This window comes from Centruroides sculpturatus, unplaced genomic scaffold (genome assembly GCF_000671375.1).
Source record: "Centruroides sculpturatus isolate CEXI.00-Female unplaced genomic scaffold, Cexi_2.0 scaffold1069, whole genome shotgun sequence".
NCBI classification, from domain to species: Eukaryota; Metazoa; Arthropoda; class Arachnida; order Scorpiones; family Buthidae; genus Centruroides; species Centruroides sculpturatus.
In genome coordinates, this window is record NW_019385224.1 from 131,471 (window position 1) to 154,977 (window position 23,507).

Genomic DNA, 23,507 nt, shown 5'->3' on the forward strand with positions numbered 1-23,507 from the left:
ACAGCATAAATACTTTTTCAGCAAATATTTTTTAATAAAATGTTCAATGAAATGATTAAGAACAGTGGACACACTAGAAATATTTAAGACAACCTTAAATGGAGATTGTATTAACAACAAAAACTATAAAACACTCTTTTGCGTGGAGGTCATTGATAACCCCAATGAACGTGAGAGCTCCATACACACAAAGAAACTACAACTGATAACCCGTTTAATTTATATTTATTAGTATCCTGTTTTATATATTTTATGTTTATTATATATATTAATACAGTTATTCATATTTACTACTTTAAATGTGTTATGCATCAAGTAGAGTCTATTTTGTAATATTTTGTAGATAGAATGCTTGGTATGTTCCATTTTGGAATCTCACAAATTCAATTTTGGCAGCTAAACCTGAAGAAGCTTATTAAATAAGCTAAAAACATTTACTGGAAAAATATTTATCGCGTTTGCTTGGTGAAATTTTATAGAAACTATTGGTAATTATGATTAAAGTTTCTTTTGTTAAGAGTTGGAAAATATTTTTTTTTTTTTGTGTGCAAGATAAATTCAACCAGTCCTGTAATTGTTAGTTACAGTACCAAGCACCATTGCTATTAAAAATTATATTACAACTGTTATTTCAAGGAAAAATAAGAGATTAATACAAAGTTTTGGATTCACAGTATAACAAAGGTATTTCTACCTACAGAAGTAATAAAATGAAGATTTATTATTACATATAAAAATAAGTAATTACAAGACATGTTTATTATTTCAAGTGTAAAATTTATGAATTCCGACAAATTACATTATCACAATTGGCCTTGAATATCTTAGACTGATAAATTCTGTTTATAATGAGAAAATAGAATTTCTGCAATAAAAGGATGGGAGAAAATTGAAACAAAAAGTAATTTAATATACTATAATTAGCTGTCTTCCAGAAGTTTGTTGTACTGCAACCATCAATGTGACCATGTGATGCCAGAAACATTTTTATTATGATAAGTCACATTGTAGCAGAACTAAATATATTATTATTACTTTGTTAAATTGATTCAGTATAATAGTCCCATTTTCTGTGGATTGCTGCATTCCATGTTATAACATCACAGGAAAGTATTATAGTCGTGATGAATTTGACCCTCTGGATATTTTTCAAATCTCGATGTTGCAAGACTACCTGAACCCAAAAAAGGAAAAAATTCCATGGATGTGTATGCACAAGCATGTTGGCATCTACTTCATGTAATATCTCAGGATGGGGTAAAGATTAAGAAACAAAATTTGCTATGGTAACTTTTATATAAAGGGCATTGGCGCTATTAAATTTTGGTGGTCAAAGGTCGAGGTGTGAGGTGATAGAAGTAGTCTTGTATCTCGAATGTGATTTAAATTAATGAAAATTTTAATCGTTATTGACAATTACAATATTTTTAAAAAACATGTTATTTGGACATTTAAAGGTCAGAACATTCCAATTTTGAAACACTTTCTGAAGCAGGCCTGTAAACTAGGCTAAAAACATTTGTTTTTAATAAAATATTTCTAGAAGACATAAGGAAGGTGTGAAATTAATTTTTAAAAACTTGTCTCTACCCTCAAAATTAAGCCTTTTTTTAAAATAATAATAATAATAATAATAGTATAAAACATACTTAAAATCTTGTAACAGATGGTACCACTTAACTTTGTGATCAAGTTAGGAGCAGGGGTCTCGATTAACTACATATGAACTTCTAGTTTGCACCGGAAGTCGAGTTATTTTAATTCAAAAATTTTTTCCTGAACCGAGTTAAATAGATGATTGGCACAACTCTATTTTTAACAGGAAAAGTATGATGTACTGGAGCAAGACGCTACTGAAATTGAGAGAGCATTGTGACAAAAAATTGCAGCTCGACATTGTAACTGTCACAATAAATAGTTGCTCATCTATATATATATAAAAATGAATGTATGTCTGTGTGTCTGTTCTTCATGCATTACCACACCGTTTATTTGATTGCCATGAAACTTTGGGAAGTTGTTTAATATACTCCCGCAAAGGTTTCTGGCATAGTACGATTGCCATAAAGCTTTGGGAAGTTTTTTAATACACTCCCGCGTAGGTTTCTGGCATAGTACATTTATCCTACGATAGATGGCGTGAGTGTATACGAGCATTTTACTGTGTGTTCGATCAATTTCAAATTGTGAAGACCATTTCCCCCCTCAAAAAAATATCTCTATATGCATTTGTGAACTGTTATTTATGATATTTGTAATAATTTTTGTTTAAATAATTATATAATTAATCACTTTATTTCAACTTTGTTTTTGCTAATTATGTATTAGCTCGAACGTTGTTAAAACCTTAACTGTATCCCGAACAACAACTGAAGTTGTAGGAGGAAATTCACCTATTTTACCAATCTAGGGATCCCCTTTTCCAAATTTTAAAATCAACTCAAAATAATTTAAAAAGACAAATTACAATAAAACGATTTACTATCCAACTATCAGATATTTCACAACATGCCAAGGAAGAGAGGAAGGAGCAATTAAATAATTAAAATTATAAAGGATTAAAAAATATATATAAAAATGGGGAATATCATGCTTCTGACAATTGCTGCAAGTGTGTGGGCTAGATTTGGAGAATCCGTGCTTCTCGCATGGACAACTGCATGTAGCCAGTTCACGCGTCGGAAAACCTTCTGATTTATTCGTGTATGCACCAGATGGAAAAACAAAAAATTTTGTGTATCCACAAGCACTCCAATAAATAAATAGAATTGAAACGACACTTTGAAATGTTTTCCCGATGAAAATGAATAATAATAATAAGTTTCAATAAAAATGATAAAATGTAAATTGAATTTTATCATAACGAGTTTGCTTGAATTTCCTTTCTTCTGAGATCGCAGCAATGCGAGATGGATAAGCTAGTTATTTTATAAAAATTAATGCATTGAATTATACAATTAGCAGAGTTAAACATAGTTTAGCAATTGTAAAGATAATTGATTTTTCTTTAACTTAAAACTCAATTTATTATCGTAATTTACTGCTTGTATCTACTAATCATGGAGAATTAATTTGTCATTGATTTAAATACATTATTTAAAGAAAAAAATTATATCTAATAATACATATAATTATTTACTTTTTGAGAAGTTTTCCTTTTACTTGACAATTTAAACATGTGCATCCATAATTTATAGCTTAATAAAATGTTGGAAACAACATTTCTTATATATTTTTAGTCCACTGGGTACTAAGGGAGCCTATTTTCATATCTGTAGTGGATGTGATCAAACTCTTTATAGGGAGAATTGAGAGTCAAGGGAGTGTGTCTTGCTTATTGGATGAAACTATCTGAAAATTTGAGTATCCATCATAGATTTGAACTGTCATTTCCAAAGCAGTTGGTTAATACTTTATAGCTTGCCTGCCCAGTTTTTATTTAATCATTTCTGTTTTAATATTAATGATTTGTAAGATGGAATAATTAATTTATAGAACAAGAACAGCTTGTTAGGACTGCGGAACTTTTGCTAAATTATAAAATCTCTTTTCCTTCTTAGGTGCTAGAAGAAGTTTGTAAGAAACAAAATCTAAATCCTGATGATTATGATCTCAGGTACGCTACTATTGTAATCACAAATATATGTATTTTGAAACAAACAATTAATTTTAAATCTTTACTTTTCCAGACATTACAATAAGAAAGTTGATTTGAGTTTGATAATAAGATTTTCTGGATTTCCAAACAATGCATTATTCGAACTGGCTCCCGTTGAAACGCGGCGGATCGAAAACGACATTACGGTGGGACTGCAGATGGAGTCCGGAGAGAGGCTGATGCACGATTTTAAACCATCAACTAATCTATGGGACATTATCTGCCACTGGAAGAAAGAAAAGTATGTTTTGTAATATGTTTTATCAATTTTTGAGTTACAAGGCAGTATTTTAGAAGAATGCAATTAAAATTTAACAATTTATTATACATAATTAATCTATTTTTTAAATCAGTTGTGTTCTTAGCGTATGACAGTTCTGCCTGGAGAATTTTACTGGTTGAGAGGTCTTGCATAGTACATTAAAGTTAATATACTAACAATACAGTTTTGGAAAATTAATTTGATTTTAAAATATGTTAAAATTCATAAATTGAAGAATTTCTTACACAGTTAAATACTTCAGAGAATGGATTCTTTCTTCTATTTTTTGACTATTTTAAATACAACACTTCAACACTTATCAATTTTCCATAGATTATGCATAATCAGAGCCAATAGGAGAGATTAATGAGACAGTTGCCTCATTTTCTATTCTTTTTTCAACTCTGGTTAAGTTTTCGCATAACCAAAGCCAAGTTCTCAGCTTTGGTTACACTAAATTAAAAAGATAGAAGCAACTGAAGAGCATTTTACTATTTTATTTCTTAAATTATATCAGAAAGATGGCAAAGCTTTAAATTATATCAGAAAGATGGCAAAGATGTATTGTATAGAAATAAATACAATAAAAGTAATCAAAAGAAGTAAGTGTACAACTTTAAAATTAAAATACATTACATATTTAGACCAATACTTCTTAAACTTTAGACCAGTGTTTCTCAACCTCTAACGAATCGTCGCCCCCTTCAATAAAACCGTTACCTATTATCGCCCCCTTCACTTCAAAATTCCGATGCCGAGGACCATGACTAACGCCAAATTCTTACTGCATTGAATAGACTAGTGACTAGTATAATGTTATTTGTTTAATTATTGTACGATATAACGAATAAAATATCTAATTATTCTTAATATAATGTTTTACTATATCGCCCAGAAAATTGTTTTTCGCCCCCCAAAATATAAATTGTTACTAATCGCCCCCTCTACATGGAAAAACGCCCACATGGGGGCGATATCGCCCCCGTTGAGAAACACTGCTTTAGATGATTAGTGCAATGGATCAGAATTTATATTACCATGCAATGTTAGTTATTGTTGATTTTATCCATTAAAAGTAAATTAAAAAATTTAATTTATGATTAATCAAACACATAATTTAATGTATTCTCGCAAAAGCTTGAAAAGCTACTCGTACAGAAGATCATTTTTAAATACTTAGTCATTCATAGGAATTTGTGCAGTTTACAATATTGCCAACTCCTTGTCTAAATAGCTTACATTATTAATTATATAAAATCATTAATATGTATATTTAAACAATATATTTTTTCATTTAACAGAGGAGAACTAAAAAACGATAATGAATTTGGTGAACCAATCTGTATTTATATGAGGAAGGAGGTAAGATATAAAAAAAAAAATAAATTGTTAAAGTTTTTTCTTATATTACATGTGAGATGTGTTGTTATAATGTAAAGCTGTTGATTCATCTTATTATGATTATGATTACAATAATGGATATTTCTGTAGTTAGTTGGCGAAGAAACCCTTAAGAGTACAACACTTAGGAATTTAGGATTGACGGGTGGAAAGGCAGTAATAAGGTAACTAGCCATGCTTTCTAATCTTAGATTAATAAATTCAATGATTTTAAAATCTCTTTGAATTTGAATATATAATTTTAGAATATTGTGATTTTACACCTTATGTACTCAAAAGGTGTTAATGTTAATTTTTGAAATAGGTTTCTGTACAGGCAGCCTGATACATTGAAAGAACAAGCACATGTTTGTGTTCCTCTTCCCAAAACTCCTAAAATCGATATCGAAGAAAGTATACCAATTGACAGCTTAGATAAATCAAATTGCAGGATACCTTCCAATCAAAATACTAGTACAAATAATGTTTCTAAGATATTTCCTACAGTTGGTCAAGTTCAAGAAGGTATTATAAGGTTCATTGGTTATGTGATACGAAAGCTTTTATTTAACTTAATAACTAAAAATTATATTTAGTTCCTTCTACCGGTGATCATTCGACTGATCAAGTTATGATTGAAGAAGAATCTCATCAGGTCACAGAAGAAAAACAGGATGAGGTGATGGATGATACTACTGTAACAGAAATTGAGAAGGTACCTGTTGAGAATGTAATCCATGTAAGTATGATTGTTTAATTACTTCTGTCTTCTTTCATGGATAACTGAGTAACTGATGTAATAGAACTGATGTAAACAAATATACTCTTAGAAATTGTAATAAAATATTGTTACCATCTATTAAAGATAGAGGGTGGGGCATATGTATGTCCTGGCAGAAAAATTAAATTGTTTAAGAGGTACAAATCAACTCGGTTCAAATTAAATGCAGTTAGTTAAGTAGTAAATGGATTACAGATTACAATTTTCAAAATGTTTGCCTTCAGACACAACCAAATTTGGTAGGCATTCCTAAAATTAGTCAGTAATATGGTGTACCATTGTTGAATTTCCTTTAGTTGCATCTCTCATGCACTCCTGTAAAATCTGTCTTCATTGGAGTGACACATAATTTATCTTTAGTTGTCTTCAAATATTGCAAAGTCTAGGAGTTTAAATCGGTGCTATATGGAGACCATTTGATACTGTCTCTGGCTTTTCTGGTGCATTCAGAGCTATCAGTCTAGGACAGTGATTTTCAACCAGTGTGCCGTGAGAGGTTCATACATAATGTGGTAAAAAATATATAGTCATAAGCAAAACACTGGCTTATTTCATTTCAAATGAAATTTTCTTTAAATCAAAAATGTATCTATAATCTTCATATTTCGTTCAAATTATTTTAGCTTAGAAATAGTAGGACATTGGGCAGGTTTCTAAAGGCAATTATCATGCCACTTTTAAATGTAAATTAAGACTTAATATTAATTGCTTTTCATATGTAAATGAAAATTATTAATTTAAATAACTGTTGTTGTAACCTACTGCTATTTTAAGGAACAATACTGTTTCATTTAATTCACAAAATATACACACAAAGAATTAGGTTAAGTGGCAAGTAATATAGCAGTAGAATGTTTACAAACACAGCTTTAAATAACGTGATTTTTTTCTGTGTAAATTTGTGCCACAGAAATTTAATTATAGGTTCAAGTGTGCTGTGAGATTAAAAAAAGGTTGAAAAACACTGGTTTAGCACCAAATATTTGTTTGAGGTTGTCAAACACAAGTTATTTCTAACAAACTTAAAAATTAAAGTGTTTTCCCATCAGAACATACAAACGTTCCACCTGTATGTGTCTGAATGAGTTTCTATTTAAAAAGAATTTACATTGACATATTAAGGAATTGGATATTGACTGTATGTAAGGGATTATATGTAAACTGTCAATGAAGAAGTTAGATACTTAATTAAGTAATTAATTAATACCCAGCTAGATGCTTCTTAATTTCCACAACAGCACCTTATTTCACTTAGAATTATTTATTAACTTCAACAAAAGTTTTGTTAAAGATGGCATGTAGAACAGGTTAAAATGTTTGTTAAAGTTAATAAATAATTCTCAGTGAGATAAATAAGGTGTTGATGTAGAAATGAAGTTAAAATTAATCACCCACAAGAAACAAAAGCATTTGTGTAATGGAAATTAAACATATTTCTCAAAAATATCCTGTTTATAATAAAATTAATATACAGAATAAGTGAAATCTTGATTAACTTTTTTCAGCATATTAAATATTAATATGTTTTGCTGTTAAAAGAAAGTTTGGAGAATCTCTTAAAGAATCAAATTTATGTCTAAAATTTGGAATTTTATTCTCTGTTGTTAGTATAATTATATGATTTATATTAATATTTGAGTACTTTTTGTAACCAAAATACAAACCAGAAAAAACAAACATAATGTCTTAAGAGTTGGAATTATTAAATAACAATAAACAACACAAAGTATTTTCTATAATTGTATGAACTTTCACATGAAAATAAATAAATTGTAAACATTACGTTATTAACACGACTTTTAAATTTCCTTATTTTCATTTATTTACTCAAATAACTTGTTCAGATTTGGTGTGTATTTATTGTTTCTTAACTGTAGTAATGTTTTCAAACTTTTATTTCTTTTCTGGTATTAATTTTTAATAAAGTTTTATTGATGAAAACAGTATAGATAAAACAACGATCAAAATGGAGTGATTGTTGCTACAACATAAAATTAAGAAAAATTATTATTTTTCTAGCCTATAATTTACATATTATAATCAGTTTCCAATCATTGGTTTATGTGAAATCCGCGATTTTTACGCCGATGTCGGAAAAATCTTTGTAAACAACTCCGATGGAAAAACCCACTCTTGGTGAGAAGTATATCGGAGGTCACCGATTGTTTTCACATTATGATGGGAAAGTTGACAGTTAGTTGATCGGAATGCACCGTAAGTGTCAACTGAAGTTGATCACGTGCCTCATTTCCCACGAATAACGTATAAAAGCTCGAGTCCCCGAAAACTCAGAGCGATCCCTCGGAAGTTATACTTGGTAGATGTGCCATATTTGTCTCCATACTCCGGACCGAAAGGACATACGACCAACCACAGCCGTTTGAACTTCCATCGCCCTTAACGAACATATTCAACGAACGCATTTTAGACATATCGGCATACAGGTATCTGTACTTTTTAGAGCTTTGTGAACTCTCTCTCAGACTAGCAGGTAAAGCTATTAGAGCGTCCCTTTTGTACAGTGAATTTATTTAATCGCATTTAACCTATGTATCCTAGCTTAGTTATATAAATAAATGCTTGTTTTGTTTTTAAACCTGTCTCCTGTCTCTGAAGGACACCTGCCGACTTACCGACGCACTCCCCACTCAAATTTTTGCCCTCCTAGCCATCCGACTAGCCGAGAACGGGTTTTACCAACCTGTTGCAGAGTTAGTGGTCATTTGGGATGAGCCCAGTGGCCCACTGCTAATCTCACATTTACATATTGAAATGGACTCTCATCATCATGGCTCTCAGACAACCACATGAGGCCATGGCAAACTTTAAATACTGTTTGGATGCGAGTCAATAAAAATTGACCAACTCCAATTCCTGTTTTCTTTTATGTACTGTACTTTATATTAAGTATATAATAGGAGCATTAACCTCCTATCTTACATTATAGTATCCTCCTGTAGTGTAAGATCTTATTTTGTGATGACTCCCCCATTTCATAATCTTTCTTTGCATAGTAACTAATTACTGTTGCTTTTCTTTTTAGAAATTTATATTCAAATACATTCTGCATTAGCTAATTTCAAATTTTTATTGTCACGGCACCCATAAGAAGACTCTGGTTAAATCTAGTGTTTTTGAATACTTTATTGTAACCATGGATAGAAAATATTTTGTTTGTCATTATGTGATTGAAGATGAATATAATAGTGGTGATAATGAAAAACTTTGTGAAAAAAGTACTTTCAGTGTTAGGAATGCTTAATGATTCATTTAAAAAATGCTTAAAACATAGCCTTATGATTCATTTTGTAATGACTAAATCCATTCTGGGTTAATATAATCAAAATATATTTTAAATTATAATTTAGAGGCAGGAGTCTGAGTTGGTGCTTCTAAAATTCTATCTATTGATTTTAAAATCAATTTTTTAAAATTATAGATTGGAGAAAGAAATGCTGTCTTGTTTAATCTAGAAGATAATTTACCTGGAATTACAGGTAAGCAGATTTTTGTCTGTTCAAATAAACTTTCAATTTTTATTTTAAACTAACAGAAAATAATCTTAAAACAATAATAAAAATCAAAAATTAATTCTTATATAAATTTTAAAATAATAATAATGCGTCTAAAGCTTATTAACTGTTATTGTTTAGATGATTTACCGGATGAGTTTTACGAAGTCACGATTGAGGACGTGAAATACATGTTTCACGACTTGACGAGGAAAAGGTAATATATTAATACTATTTTATAAAATATTAATTAATTAATAATTATTATATGTTATGTATTTTATATTTTATCTGGAATGTAATTATTTATCAAAATTTATAAATTGTTCTATGAGAAGTTTTCTTTTAAATTCTGGCTGGTCAGATGGCTACACAGTAAAGTTGGCTCCACACATTTGGTATCTGATGATTGAATAATTGCCCATTTGTCTGCTTTGATTTGGCATGATATACCACAAGGAGTGGGAAATGGAATATATCAAGTATTGCAAGTAAATTGTCCATACTACTTGATATTGGCCAAATATTTGCTTGGCATTCAGCAAATACTGAATGTGTGGAGCAGCCTCAAAGTAACTCAGTTCAAATCAAATCATCTGCAGCTACTCTTGGTTTGAGTACAGTCCAGACTCTAACTTATCTTAATTGATGATAGTCATTCCCTATCCTTCAACCATATTAATTGACTATTATGCATTAAATGAATCAGTTTATTTAATTTCCACACTAATTCATTGCTTTATCTAAATTTCTAAGATATAAATCTTACATTTTAACTCAATGTAAGTTACAGTTTTAATAACACAGACTTGAATAATATGAACTTTTATATATTAATTTGAATGGAAGAATTCTGAGTAATTTTCTAAATTATTGTATAATAATTTCAGGAGAGAATTAGAAGAGAAACCATTAGAAACTTCGACTCTTCGGGAACGTCGGCAGCAAACACAGCTCCTGTCTTATAAATTTTCAATCATTAGAATTTATTTTCCTGACAGATTTGTACTACAAGGCATCTTCCTACCGACGGAAACGAGTAAGTAATTTTGACCCTTAATTCACAAGCTCACTTCCTTACTTTTCAATGTATCTGCTTAATCACTTCAACTTTAACTCAATAACTGTGCGCCATTTTTTTCATAAAAATATCATATCAGAAAGAGAGTCTTCTACATAATAATTAAAATTAATTTTACTTACATTTTATATATAGAAGTGTGATTTTATTTTGTTTATTTAATTGTGACATGTGTGATTTTAGTTAAATATTTATTATAAAAGATGGGACAATTTCTGGTCTCCCTGAAATGAATGGCCAAACAGTATATGGGAGGAACACAATGGTATCAGTTTCAGGTTGGGAAACTAAAGGGAACAGATTGAAAATTGCACTTTTTGCACTTAACTTATAAAGACATATAATAAATTGACAGCAGAAGCCACTGTAAGCAGCAAGTATTTTCCTAATGCAAACATTAATTCTACCTTACAATAGTAGCATAAGCACTACAATTGCATAGAAGTGTTAGAAATTCTCAAAAATTAAACTTGTTCACCCCTCTGTGAACAAGTATAATTTTCGAGCAGTCCCCCAATTTGAAATTGGTAGATTGTGCTCTTGTCATCACAAGCTTTAATTTGATATACAGCTTAGGTGTTCCTTAGGGCAACTTGAATTGTCCAATACTTAACATTGTCCTTTAAACATTTATTATCATGCATGTTTTTATAAGACAGCTAGATGGACAAAGCATATCTGCTTTGGTTATCTGGATGCCTTATCAGGTGCTTAATTCCTTCTCTAAAGGATTTAAGTTTGGGTCGGGGTCAGATTGTTGGAAATTTTTCAGATTTATCTGACCTCAGGTAAATCTCTTGCCATTCACCATGTATTGCAGGCACAACTTAAACTTTTAATAGAAAGAGAACACACTTGTGGGTGGATATGCAGGTAACTGTTACAATGTATTACAAGGGAATGGGGAGTGTTTACAAAAACATTACGTAATGCTAGTCTTTAAATTGTCTGATGGAGTTTGTTAAATTTGTAAAGATTGGGTAACAGAATGATTCATTTTCATTTTTGAAGTATTGCATAGTGAACCACACCATTTATCATTACTTTTTGCATTATACATGTAAAAAGTAATGTAATGTTTGAGTACCCTGTGTCGTGCATTATTCCTTAGAATAATTAAGGGCATACACATCCTCAAAAATTATGTAATGGAACTGTAGTTGAAAAATATAAAAGTATAAGCATAAAAAGTTTTTGCATCTAAGCAGGATATTTTAAAAATTAGTCAACTTCATATTTTTTATGGGCCTTTAATAATTTTTCAACAAATTCACACAAACAAAAAAATCCAGCATTGAGTAGCTTAATTAACTTTCTCAGCAACATTTGGTGGTGCCACCTGTTGTGTTATTTAGTTAAAAACTTTTTATATTTTTTAACTATTATAAAATGACAAAGGGTTTAATTTTGTGAGTGGGGATGGGTTTTATAGAAAATTGTAAATGCTTAATAACGAGTAAAATTGTCATGAAGTCTGACCCTACTGGAGATACACATGACTGCCATTATCTCCACACCCCCTTGACCTTTAATCACCAAAATTTAGTAGTATCAATTCTAATACACAAACCTCCGACATATAAAATGTATAAGATAGCATAGATATGCTATAATCATTATTATTATTATGATGATGGTGTGATTGAGGGAGTTAATCGATTTGGCAAGTGAAAAAAGTAATAACATCAAATTCGGTCTTCACATAGTTTTTTATTATAGAGAAACTTCATTATCATGCATTTTTTATTAAAGATTTTCACAAATATGAATAACTGTTCTGTTACTGTTACAATGATGGTTATTATTTTGTTTAAATTGATTATTCAGCAACATAAACGATATCTTCTTTGTCAGATGTATTCTCATCATGTTGATTTGTTCTTAAATTTTTATAAGAATCATGTTTAATAGGAGGAATGAAACAAATTACTTTTAGTTTCATCCATCTTGATGTAATGGTATAACTTTTCTTTTTTCTAATAACAATTGCCACTGAAATGAAAACAGCCGTTTAATAATACACAAATATACTTACTTATGTGGCAGTTGGACTGTAACTAACTAATTTCTTTTACTTACTTTTTGTGATGAGATAACATTAAATAATTTACCTTTATCTATTGGGTTGTTCGGAAAGTAAGTTTGTTTTTTTTCTGTGGAAAAAATACAATATTTTTATAATAAATAAATATTTTATTGAATTATATATCGACCATTTTGGTCAAATACCTGTTGTCATCGTTTCTGGTAGTAACATGATTTCACATTCATAAAAGTTTTGATCGTTGCTTACAAAAAACTGATCCAAGTGATTTTTGACATTGTCATTTCAAGTAAATGTCTTAGTTAAAAAAAATTTGTATAGACCGGAACAAGTAATAATCTCAGTGTGCTTGATCTGGCGAATATGGTTGGTGTGATAGCATGTCCCATCTAAGTTATAACAGTTTCTGACGAGTTACCAAACTTGTGTGAAATTTGACATTATCGTGTGCCGGGCTGTGAACGGCTCACGTATTTGTAAAATCTAAGTGACTTGTACAACATGGAATTCATATAAAATGGAATAATCAACAGTGTTATAGGGGGGTCGATATAAAATGTAAAAACAATTTGAGAATTTTCTGATCAATTAAGATACAATTTAAATGCAATTTGTAAAAACTTGTAAGAAAGCAATCAAAAATTTAGTTATTCTGATTGGTTTCCAAATATTTATAAATACAAATAAATGCATCTAATTTTTTCATGTTGACGGGCTTTGTTAAAATAATTAATTTTAATACTGTTATATTATTAATCGAAAGATTTGCATTCATATTTAATAATACATAATGATTATTTACAGTTGGTGATGTTATGAAATTTATACGGAAGTTTTTAAATCGAGAAAACACAGATTTCTATTTATGTAAGACTCATGTTATACTAACTTTAATTTTAATGCTTTCGAGTATAATAATAATAATATATTCTAGATTTAACGCCGCCAAAAAGAATTCTCTCTTCGGACGCGGTATTATATCAGGTAAGAAATATTAAAATCTAAATACTAATTATGAAATTAGAATAATTTTAACAGTCTGATATTATAGGAGAAGCTAGTCCCAGCTGCCATTTTACATTTCGGAAGTGACAACAATGGTACTAGCTACCTACAGGATTGGGTCAGAGAGAAAGTATCTTCTCCTGATGCTGCCAAATATACTGCCCAATTGTCGAGGTTGGTTTTTATTTATTATTTCAACAATATACAAATTCGTTCTCACTAGTGAAATATTAACTTAAATATTATAGAGTGAAGAAACCCATGAAGGAAGAGCTGTTGGCATCATAAGCAACATCAGAAGTTATTTCTAAAGCTTCAGGTATCAAAATTTTAAATTATGATCAAACTTCAGTTTGGTAGCATTGTTTGTTTGCCTCCGAAATCAGCATTAATCAAGTGTACCTCAAATAATGAAAATTATAATGGGTGATTGAAAGAAAGTAGAACTTGCAAAAAGTAGCACAATGAGTTTGGCAATGACATAAGCCAACTATACAATGAAAGTTTCATCAAACTTCTCATGACTTCTATTTTTGTTTAATCACCCCATATACAGAAACAACCCATAAGTAAATAGAAAGACACACTTATTCTCAGACACTTTTATTCACAGTATCCACATGATACAAATGTCACATATGCATATTAAAATCTAGTATAAAATGTTTCTTGTTTGGATAACTATGTTAAATTTTCTATTGGCTATTAATATGCCTCAAGCCAAACTTACAATGACAAGTGACTTTAAGGCGACTATCTTATCGTATTAAAATCTAGTTGTTCCGTCATTTGCTTTCTTCAAAGCCTTAATCTGTCGAGTATGGAATCAATAACTTCTGCAATCTTGGCCCATAAAATGTCAGTCCATCAGCTTGCAAACAATATAAACATTTTCCATGGGAAACGGGTTTTTGTGAATATCTCCCTGCATGATATGGCAGATTCCAAATGCATTTGATGGGATTTGTGTTGGGTGACTGAGTGGCCAACAGATGTCCCACATTGCCACCAATTTTGGGTCTTTCTGGCAGTGTGACAAGGAGCCCCTCACACACGAATAGAGTGAATGTTTTGTCCATCAGCCCACTGGAGAATATTTTTCTATTTATTTTTGGGTTGTTTCTGTAATAGTAATGAGGTGTACATAAGTTTGATGAAACAATGGGTTCGGCTACTGAAGAGTGTGTGTATTTCCATGTTTATTGCACTACAAGGTTTACCTACATTTTGTGATTAAATCCATTATATATTTCAAATTCTCTATATAAAATGTTATAAACGTTTTCATCTTATGTGGGCAAAATATACTGATTTATTAATATTTTTGGTGTGATCTTAATTTCTGATTTTTATTTTAGGTTGGATCACAGTAAAAGATAAGAGGACAGCAGTATATTCTTACAACTTCATATAAAGACAAGTTCCATGCCTTTATACGAAGTCCAAAATACAAAGAACTTAATGCAAGACTGCAATATTTACTCATATAAAGTTTAGAAAAAGTATTACAGTTATTACTGTGATAATGTTTAGTTTTGTTGATATTTATGCATCTCAATTCTAACGTAAATTTGATACAACTTAAAAATAATCGAGCGCACGTCTTTCATTGGTCTATACATATATATATTTTTTGTGAAACAATTTATAGTTACATTCATATATTTTGAGAAATATTATTTGAGAGTTTGATGAATTTGTATAATAAAAATTTGTTTCAACAAACTTCAACTTTAATGAAATTAATATTCATGTGCTTGTGTGTGTTCTTGCTTGCTTCATAATAACAAAAGTTGTTTTGGAAGAGCATGTTACTTCTTAATTTTTGATTACAGTCTTCCAGAATGCATTGGGTCTCATCCACATCACCCCATTGCCTCCATCGTGGACATGGAAGAAAGGCTCTCTTAGTGCCCATGGGGCAGAGAGAGAAAAAAAATTGGTAACTTATTAAATTCATTAATACTACCTGCATTTGTAATTATTAGAATCATCTAACAAAAACTAAAATCAGAAATTTCTCCAAGATAATTTTTGAGGATCCGCTGACTACAGACAGAATAGTTATTGAATTTATTCTAGACAAATAGTTAAACTTCCAAACTAATTGAGATGTGTTAGGAGCAACACCTGAAAATTCCTATTTGTATTAAATGCTGTAATGAACACAATTTTAAAGCATTAACCAAGGAAAATACAATTTATAGATTTTTTTGTGTATAAATATAAATATTCAGAGCTACTTATATAAAAAGATGCAAGAGTTATATATACACTGATAGCTCTTACATCCATCTTTTCTTGCAATATATTTATTTTGACTTGCTAATTAAGTTTGCAGTTTGAGATTATTAATAAACGTGATGACTGCCAACTACAAGTTAACTTGTACATGACAGTTTCTTTTAGGACTATCTTGTGAATCGTGATCTGGAATAAGAATTAAAAATAATTGTGGCTTCACAGAACTGAATATTTATTTTGAAAAAGGTGAAAAAATTTACACAACAGAGTAAAACTTGTATAAACCAGAATCACACAGTACCAAATATTTTTTAGAAAGGTTTCCATTTTGAACAGTTTTTTTAAACAAATTTTTGTTTTTCTGTCAAATTTTTCAATTTTGTACATATTTGAAATAGCAAGCGCTTCTCTTTCATCCTTCCATTTACAAACAACTGTAGCTATTCTGTCACCAAACACATTTGATTTTTTTGCACTACTACTATTGGCTTGTTTTTCCAGATACCTTGTAAAATACTACATACGTAAGTCTTCCGAGACGTCAATAGGTTTGTCGAGTCGACAGAATTATATACCATACATGGACAGTTTTTATATTTCTTGTCTAAAAAACTTCTGTCAAATGTAAAATATTAGAGGTGTGAACTGTCGGTTGTGGTATCATTCTAGACTTGCCGCAATAAATTTTTTATGTCAAGAATTGGGCCATTTGATTTGTACAGTTCATAGAGCTTTATACCATATTAGCTGTTACCTGTGGCTTTGCCCGCGAGGATTTTGCAAGCAAATCCTCTTTATATTCAGTATTTCAACTGTAGTAATTGTTATATAACACCTACCACTGAGAATGATGAGAATTGCCGAGAATCAAACTATTTTCAATTTGATCAATTTTCTAAAACATTTACAATCATTCTATAATCAAACCAATATGCAATAACAAATCCGAATTTAAAACGGTTCGAACATTTGGTTAAAAAATCAAAATATTTATAACACTGTCTGAAATGTTATCAATTTAATACCCCTAAGTACTCAATGAAGTAATTAAAATCGCATCTAAAATAGTACAGTAGAAGCCATTTTTCCGGTTAAGCCTTAATCCTCTCCCTCGCGGGGGAATTTCAAAAAATCCCTTCTTAGTGTGCATTCCCATGGCATACCCTACTAAAACGCAGATAAAAACAAAATATAGCATCTAAAATAGTACAGTAGAAGCTGTTCTTCCAGTTAAGCCTTAATCCTCTCCCCCTCCCCCACCTAGGAATTTTGAAAAATTCCTTCTTAGTGTGCTTTTCATGACGTACCCTAACTGTGTACCAGATTTCACCACATACTGCCTATGAGCTTATTCGTATGAAATTTTTTTTGAGAAAAAATAAACATTAAGCAATCATATTATTTTAATGTTCTTACTATTTATTATTTTACTGGGACCCAGAGTAACTATAACTATAGTGTGAATAAATAGTTACAAATACTTTTGTTAATTTAGTCACTGTGATTCAGTGTAGAATACTGCACCAAATTTTTTAGTTTAATTTTTTCACTTCTTTCTTGATTTGTAAAGTGATTAAATCAAAATGGTATCGGGAGAATGATTTTGGCAGTCAACATGTCACTGAAAGGCAATAATCTCAACCTTGCAACATGACAACTTGTTCACCAAGTTTAACAGCAAGTGTCTCCACAAAATTAAGCACTGCAGTCAAAAGCTCTAGTTAATTTATGTGAATGACCGTAGATTATAGAATGTAGACTGTAGACATATTCTTGTACGCATAAATGTGGATAATCCACGGGTTAAAAGTCTATGCGAAACAAGTTGTGGATTACATGATGGTTTTTACGTTCTAGTAATCTTCCAAGGATTATAGGCACAAAAAATATGGCATGTAGTTTTATTTTAATGGTGTTATTGTGCTTATTGTGTTTTCATTATGTGATTTGAATGTTTTTGACATTAACATACAAAAGTTAGTGAAAACTTGTATCAGAAAATTATTTTAACGCTTAAGCATAAGATAAGGATTAATTTTATTTCCCTGAAATTTCACCTAAGGACACATTGTCCGATAAAGTGACTTTGATACGGCTACGGTCTGTCTATGGAATCAACTTGGCTTACCTATGAGCATTGGGTATCAATTGCTTAGTTGTGGTAAGTTTACTTTCGGTTTACTCCTCACATGTCGCTGCAGTTATGAACAGTATTATGGAAGCATCATGTTCTGGTTTTGAAATATGAGGAAATTTGCCATAGTAGTTACTTGCACGATTCTTTAAAGCTAGTGCATGCTATAGAAAATTGACAGAATGATTTTCCATTAATTGTGTTATCTATTGAGAGAAAATAAAATAAAATTTACATAGCACTTTTCACTCAATATGTCAGACAATATCATTAGGGAATATGTTGATTGGTTTAACTTATACAATATCATGTAACATAGCTCTCAAGTTGATTCTTTGCACAGACAGACTAGATAAGCAAATTAATAACAGTTCATTTCAATCAGACTATCACCAACTTGCTTATCCAGCTGTATTAAAGCTACTTTACTGGGCAGAGAGCCCAAGAAACTACTCATGTGACACTTCTTGGAATTTATTTGGTGAGGTGAGGCAATGCAACATGAGGACGGCAAAAATTATTCATGTGTAATTTTAAGAGAGCATAAAATCATTTCAAATAGTATTGATGTATCTGGATGAAAATTACCATTATAAAATGTATCAAATATTCTAGATTTAACTAATGTGTTCTTTTATGTAAGTTATTACTTGATGCCTATTGGGTGTTATATTGCTAATAATCTAGAATTCAAAAACACCTACCAACTTTCAATTCTGAGATGTAATCAAAGAGTTCTGAGAATGGGCATGTAAAAAGAAACCTTTGAAATAGTCTTCTGCATTGATTCCAGCTTTTCTGCCAAGCTCAGAGTGCTTCTTGGAAGTTTTGTTCTTAGAGAATGTTGAACAGAATCTGTGATTTGTGCTGGATGTCCTCTACTGTCAAAACTGCAACCCCTCAACTCAAGTTTCATCTTCTGGAACAAGAAATTGCAGGGTGCCAGATCTGGCAAGTATGGAGGTTGGGGAGCAACAATGAGTTTGATGCTCACTAAAAATGTGTGTGTATGTTTTGAGTACAATGTGAGAAGGATCATTATTGTGGTGGAGCACCTAATTGCCATTGTGCCACACTTGAGGTCTTTTGCATTGAATGTCCTCTCTCAGATGCTGTAGAACATCACAGTAAAACTCAGAATTCATTCCCATGGATCAGACAGTGAATTCTAAGTCAAAGAAAATGATAGGTCTTGAAGCATAACTAAAACCATGGCCATTTTGTCTTCTTTGGTCTGGTGAACTTTGCCATTCAAAAGATTGCTGTTTGATTTCTGACCCTTTTGAAGTGTGTATACCATTGGAAACACCTTGCTTGGTTCATTGTTTCATTGTCTTAGGCTTCCCAAAGCATTTCAAGGATCTGTTTCCAATTTCCAAAATTTCACACCATAGAATTTGATGTTAGCTCTCTGTTTCAGTTTCAGGTGCACTAGGACATCATCAAAAAACTTGTTTTACAATTTCCAACCAACACAGCACATTGTCACTTTGCATACTAACTCATGAAGGCAAAGTGCCTCTCTTGCTGCATGCTCATGACAGTGAAGTGTCTCGTGTTGCTACAAGGTCTCAGAACTTTTTGATTGCACCATGTATTTATTGTATTTGATTCAGTTGTCTTCACCAGCATGCAGCCATTATTACAACAGAACTGCAATTTATTTCATGTTCTATAGACTTCTTAAAAAGTAACCTTAAATTTATTTTGTGTATTACATACTGAAATCATTTCTTTAGAAAGTTCATGAACAGAATTTAATTTTCTGATAATAGTTAATAACCATAATTAAAAATCCAATGTACATTTACTTGCATTTGGTTCTCTTTAAGCTTAATGGTCCCAAGCAAGAAAGGAGAATAAATAATGTGTATCAGATCAATTTTATGTTGGCATTACTGGTCTAAAATGCTGGTAGTAACTTTTTGTATAATCAATCATGAGATCTTGGGTACATTCTGGTAATTCTCCAGAAAAAAGCCCTGGAAAAAAAATAATGTTACTTAAAAGTTAGAATTTTTACAAAAATTTTTAGCATTGGACTAACCTGGAGAGCCCGAGTAGATTGAAAAGGCTGGAACAACCGTTTCAGGTGAAAGAACTGTATCATCTGCAATCATGCAGCAGTCTTTCAAGACACATCTTCGTCCCTGTTAAAAACATAATTATAGTTAACTGTGTGCATACTGCCTTGCAAAAATATAATGCAGCAGCAAAACTTACAATGACACAATTTTTTCCTATATACACATATGATCCGATGTGGGCGGCATTTACGATCGTGTCTTCGTTAATGAACACGTGATCTCCAATGTGAAGAGGAAAAAATGCAACCCTGATCAATAAATTTGATAATATAATTCACTTGATTATTTTTTTATTATGTAAATTAAAATCATCTTAGCACATTTTACCCTTTGCTAAACTTCTTAAAAGGTGGTCTAATTACCGCTCTCTTACTGATGATGCAGTGTCTTCCTATTCTGATGTTGGCCAAGTCACCACGGATTATACTCTCCGACTGGATTATTGTCTACGGATTTAAGAATTAAGAATACATCGCCAATCAAAAACAATCATTTCTGTTAAAATAATAATGAAATGGAGAATACCTTTCCGTTCAGAACGATATTTTGACTTCCACACAAGACTGAGTTCCTACTTACTTTATTCCCAGAAGCCTAGAGAAATAAAAGTTTGAACTAATTAAATTGTTTTGCAAGCAGAATAGTTAAAAGAAACTAGCATATATGATGAAAATTATTACTTATACCATGTAATTAATGGTATCAGTTAATTGTTGTTGTCATTACAGACCAATCCCAAAAACAATTACTATAAGCGGAATCTATTATATTAGAAGCCAAATGTGCGACCATATGGGTTGTCTTGCAAATCTTGGTCAAATGCCGCACATTATCCAAACAAGACTTTTATTAAAGTGAATATACCGAGATATGCTATCAATTCTGTAAATTTACATAACCTATATCCTTTGCATACTTGCATAGCCTCGTCCACACTACTGCACATCACAACAGCCCTTGCCACAATTTGTGAAACTTACCATGTCATTATTTAAATAGAGAAAAGACATAGTTACTACAAACTATTTTAATCTATTTTATAATTATGGGCATTTGATTGTGACACTTGACAGTTGATCATCAATAAATAACCAAACAGCAGCAGCAATTCAATCGACACTTAACTTATTGCAGAGTTGGCAATTATGTCAATAGGAATGTATTCCAGAATAAATGTTATATATAATATCATGACATAAACAACAACAAAAAAAAAAGGTGCTAAAAGTTGTGAAAACAAACAAGTGAAATGAAACAAATTAAAAAAATTGCAATTAACAATGTACAGGGCTGAAATTTGCATAAATTATTGAGTAATAGATTGTAATATAGGATCTGAAAGACGGAAGTCCAAAATGTTAAAGCATCGGCCTGCCATTATTTTTCACGAGGAGTGCGTCAGACCGCATCCTTTGCCACTGGAAATATTCATCGGTAGTATGTCACACGTACTGTAACAAGTATTAAACAATAAAGATCAAGCGACATTACATTAACCCAAAACAACATATTAAAGGGCCAAACAAATCATTTGATGACAAACAACTCGTTTATGTATGAAGAACAAACAAAAATCCATGTTCGATACAAAAATTACAATTTGTCGACAGGATTTCACAAGTTGCTCAAAGAGCAGGCTTCGTAAATGGGTAAACAGACTTTTAGAGGCAAATATCTTGCAAAGGTCATACATACGGGTACGGTTCCTTTGACTTTTTTGCTCGTATAGGGGTCTACAATTCCAGGAATACAAAACCCTTTGTTTGGAGCTCCAATCTTATCCATAAGTGTACACACATCTGAACAGGGCCAAAGGATCCTGCACTCCATTAATGCTCGAATCCCGGCGTCTCAGACAGAATCCGCACTTATAGTTCACACTGGATTTCATTGTTTCTTAAATTCTTCAAAATGTCACAGGATGGCTCATAAGTCAACTGACTTATGGTCCATCCTATATTATACAGGTAATTGCTTGCTTTCACATTTGCTATGACATTTCTGTAACAGAATTATTATTTCACACAAGACATCATAATAGCTTCTGTAAGGAAATATTCCCGAATAATATAATTACTAAATAAATAAATGTCTGACAGCAACGAATTAAATTCGTTGTAGCTCAGTTCATATGACTCATAGAATGACTCAAAAGATAATTTTCCATTATTATAATCCATCATTACTTTACTTTTCACTTTCGATTCGGAGAGTAAACTCTGTAGATACGAATTAATAAAACAAACACGTGTAAAGTAATAATAATCACTTACCGTTTCGATATATTCCTGCTTGTTGTAATAAACATCCGACGCCTCCATCTTGCCTCCTCGTATGTGTTTCGCATTTCTACCGCTTTGGCAGCACTATCGTATTCACGCCGCCATCTAATGGATGTTTTATGCATAGGAGACGGTGGTCTAATCAATTTAATAATAAAATTTATTCGAATGAGAAATTCAAAATAATAATTTATTAATTGTATTGACAAATAATTTAGAATAATTTCTATGCGTAGATTTTGATACTCGATGAATATCGGCGGAATAGCCAGCTATTTTTTGGGAGGATGATCCGACGTATTTGGAATGCAAATGCATTAAGCCCATAATGCGCTTGCTAAAAGTGGCCCCCTTAATAACACGGGGAGGAAAGAGTTTTGAAAAACCAGCCTGTATATACAATCGTTTACGATAAAGTTATACACACAGTCAGAATTGTCCGATTAGTGCAAAACTCTGCATGCAACTATGTTTTAGACAGGTACCTGTACATAAATGATTAAGATGTGTTCTGACAGCACGCTATATGATGCCACCGGAGTGCTTTAAAATCACTATTCCATTACCCTACGAAGACGTTCGCGGAAGCTCATTGTGTTTAAAATATTCGGTGTACTTGTTGTTTGAAGATTTTTTCGAAAGCCAGGCATGCCAGAACGACGCGACGCAACCACCTTACACGTTGTTTAAAGGTGTAACATCAGGTAAGGAAAGCAGGATGCCATTTTAGCGAACTGTACTCTATCTGGGTCGTTCCGCCTTCACCATCTTCTCGGACGGCGGAAATATACCATGACAAAGAAGAATGCACTACTATGATGAACTGGCAACAGTTTTTTTTAGCAACAAATCTCGTTTTTGGAACACTGGTGAGCACTCCAATCCCGCCTTTATTGTTGAGGGCACACTGCTTGCACTGCTAATAAGCTGGTCTGGGGTGTCATCTCGTACGACAGTCGATCACTCCTAGTAATGGTTCGAGGAACATTAACAGCACTTCAGTAGGTTTGAGAAAGGGTATCGCCTTTCGTCCAGCT

General features: G+C 31.5%; 2 protein-coding genes across 2 annotated transcripts in view; one reads left to right on the plus strand and one right to left on the minus strand.

The window, feature by feature from the left end:
* The window catches only part of LOC111636384 (tether containing UBX domain for GLUT4-like), a 41,358-nt gene extending 25,079 nt beyond the window's left edge, over positions 1-16,279 (plus strand). The window contains exons 2-15 of the mRNA XM_023381624.1: positions 3,561-3,616; positions 3,690-3,899; positions 5,222-5,282; positions 5,412-5,485; positions 5,626-5,825; positions 5,897-6,039; positions 9,521-9,578; positions 9,735-9,810; positions 10,484-10,632; positions 13,523-13,585; positions 13,653-13,702; positions 13,770-13,897; positions 13,972-14,042; positions 15,082-16,279. Coding sequence (XP_023237392.1) covers positions 3,561-3,616; positions 3,690-3,899; positions 5,222-5,282; positions 5,412-5,485; positions 5,626-5,825; positions 5,897-6,039; positions 9,521-9,578; positions 9,735-9,810; positions 10,484-10,632; positions 13,523-13,585; positions 13,653-13,702; positions 13,770-13,897; positions 13,972-14,011 — 1,308 coding nt within the window. The 3' untranslated portion in view covers positions 14,012-14,042; positions 15,082-16,279. The remainder of the gene's footprint in view (positions 1-3,560; positions 3,617-3,689; positions 3,900-5,221; positions 5,283-5,411; positions 5,486-5,625; positions 5,826-5,896; positions 6,040-9,520; positions 9,579-9,734; positions 9,811-10,483; positions 10,633-13,522; positions 13,586-13,652; positions 13,703-13,769; positions 13,898-13,971; positions 14,043-15,081) is intronic.
* Positions 16,280-18,381: 2,102 nt separating this feature from the next.
* On the minus strand, positions 18,382-22,582 carry LOC111636385 (dynactin subunit 5-like). The gene is made up of 6 exons (XM_023381625.1): positions 22,462-22,582; positions 20,714-20,782; positions 20,516-20,634; positions 20,325-20,436; positions 20,149-20,251; positions 18,382-20,083 (listed from the first exon to the last, which is right to left on the minus strand). The coding sequence occupies exons 1-6, from the start codon at positions 22,507-22,509 to the stop codon at positions 19,986-19,988; spliced, it is 549 nt and encodes a 182-aa protein (XP_023237393.1). The 5' UTR covers positions 22,510-22,582; the 3' UTR covers positions 18,382-19,985.
* Between the last annotated feature and the right edge of the window lie 925 nt (positions 22,583-23,507).

Excerpts from the sequence above, each read along its gene's own strand:
- LOC111636385 (XM_023381625.1), bottom strand. The coding sequence starts at position 22,509 with ATGGAGGCGTCGGATGTTTATTACAACAAGCAGGAATATATCGAAACG. Across the intron at positions 20,783-22,461 it reads AGCAGGAATATATCGAAACG|GCTTCTGGGAATAAAGTAAG; the intron begins GTAAGTGATTAT and ends TTATTTCTCTAG. Across the intron at positions 20,437-20,515 it reads TTTAAGAAGTTTAGCAAAGG|GGTTGCATTTTTTCCTCTTC; the intron begins GTAAAATGTGCT and ends TTTATTGATCAG.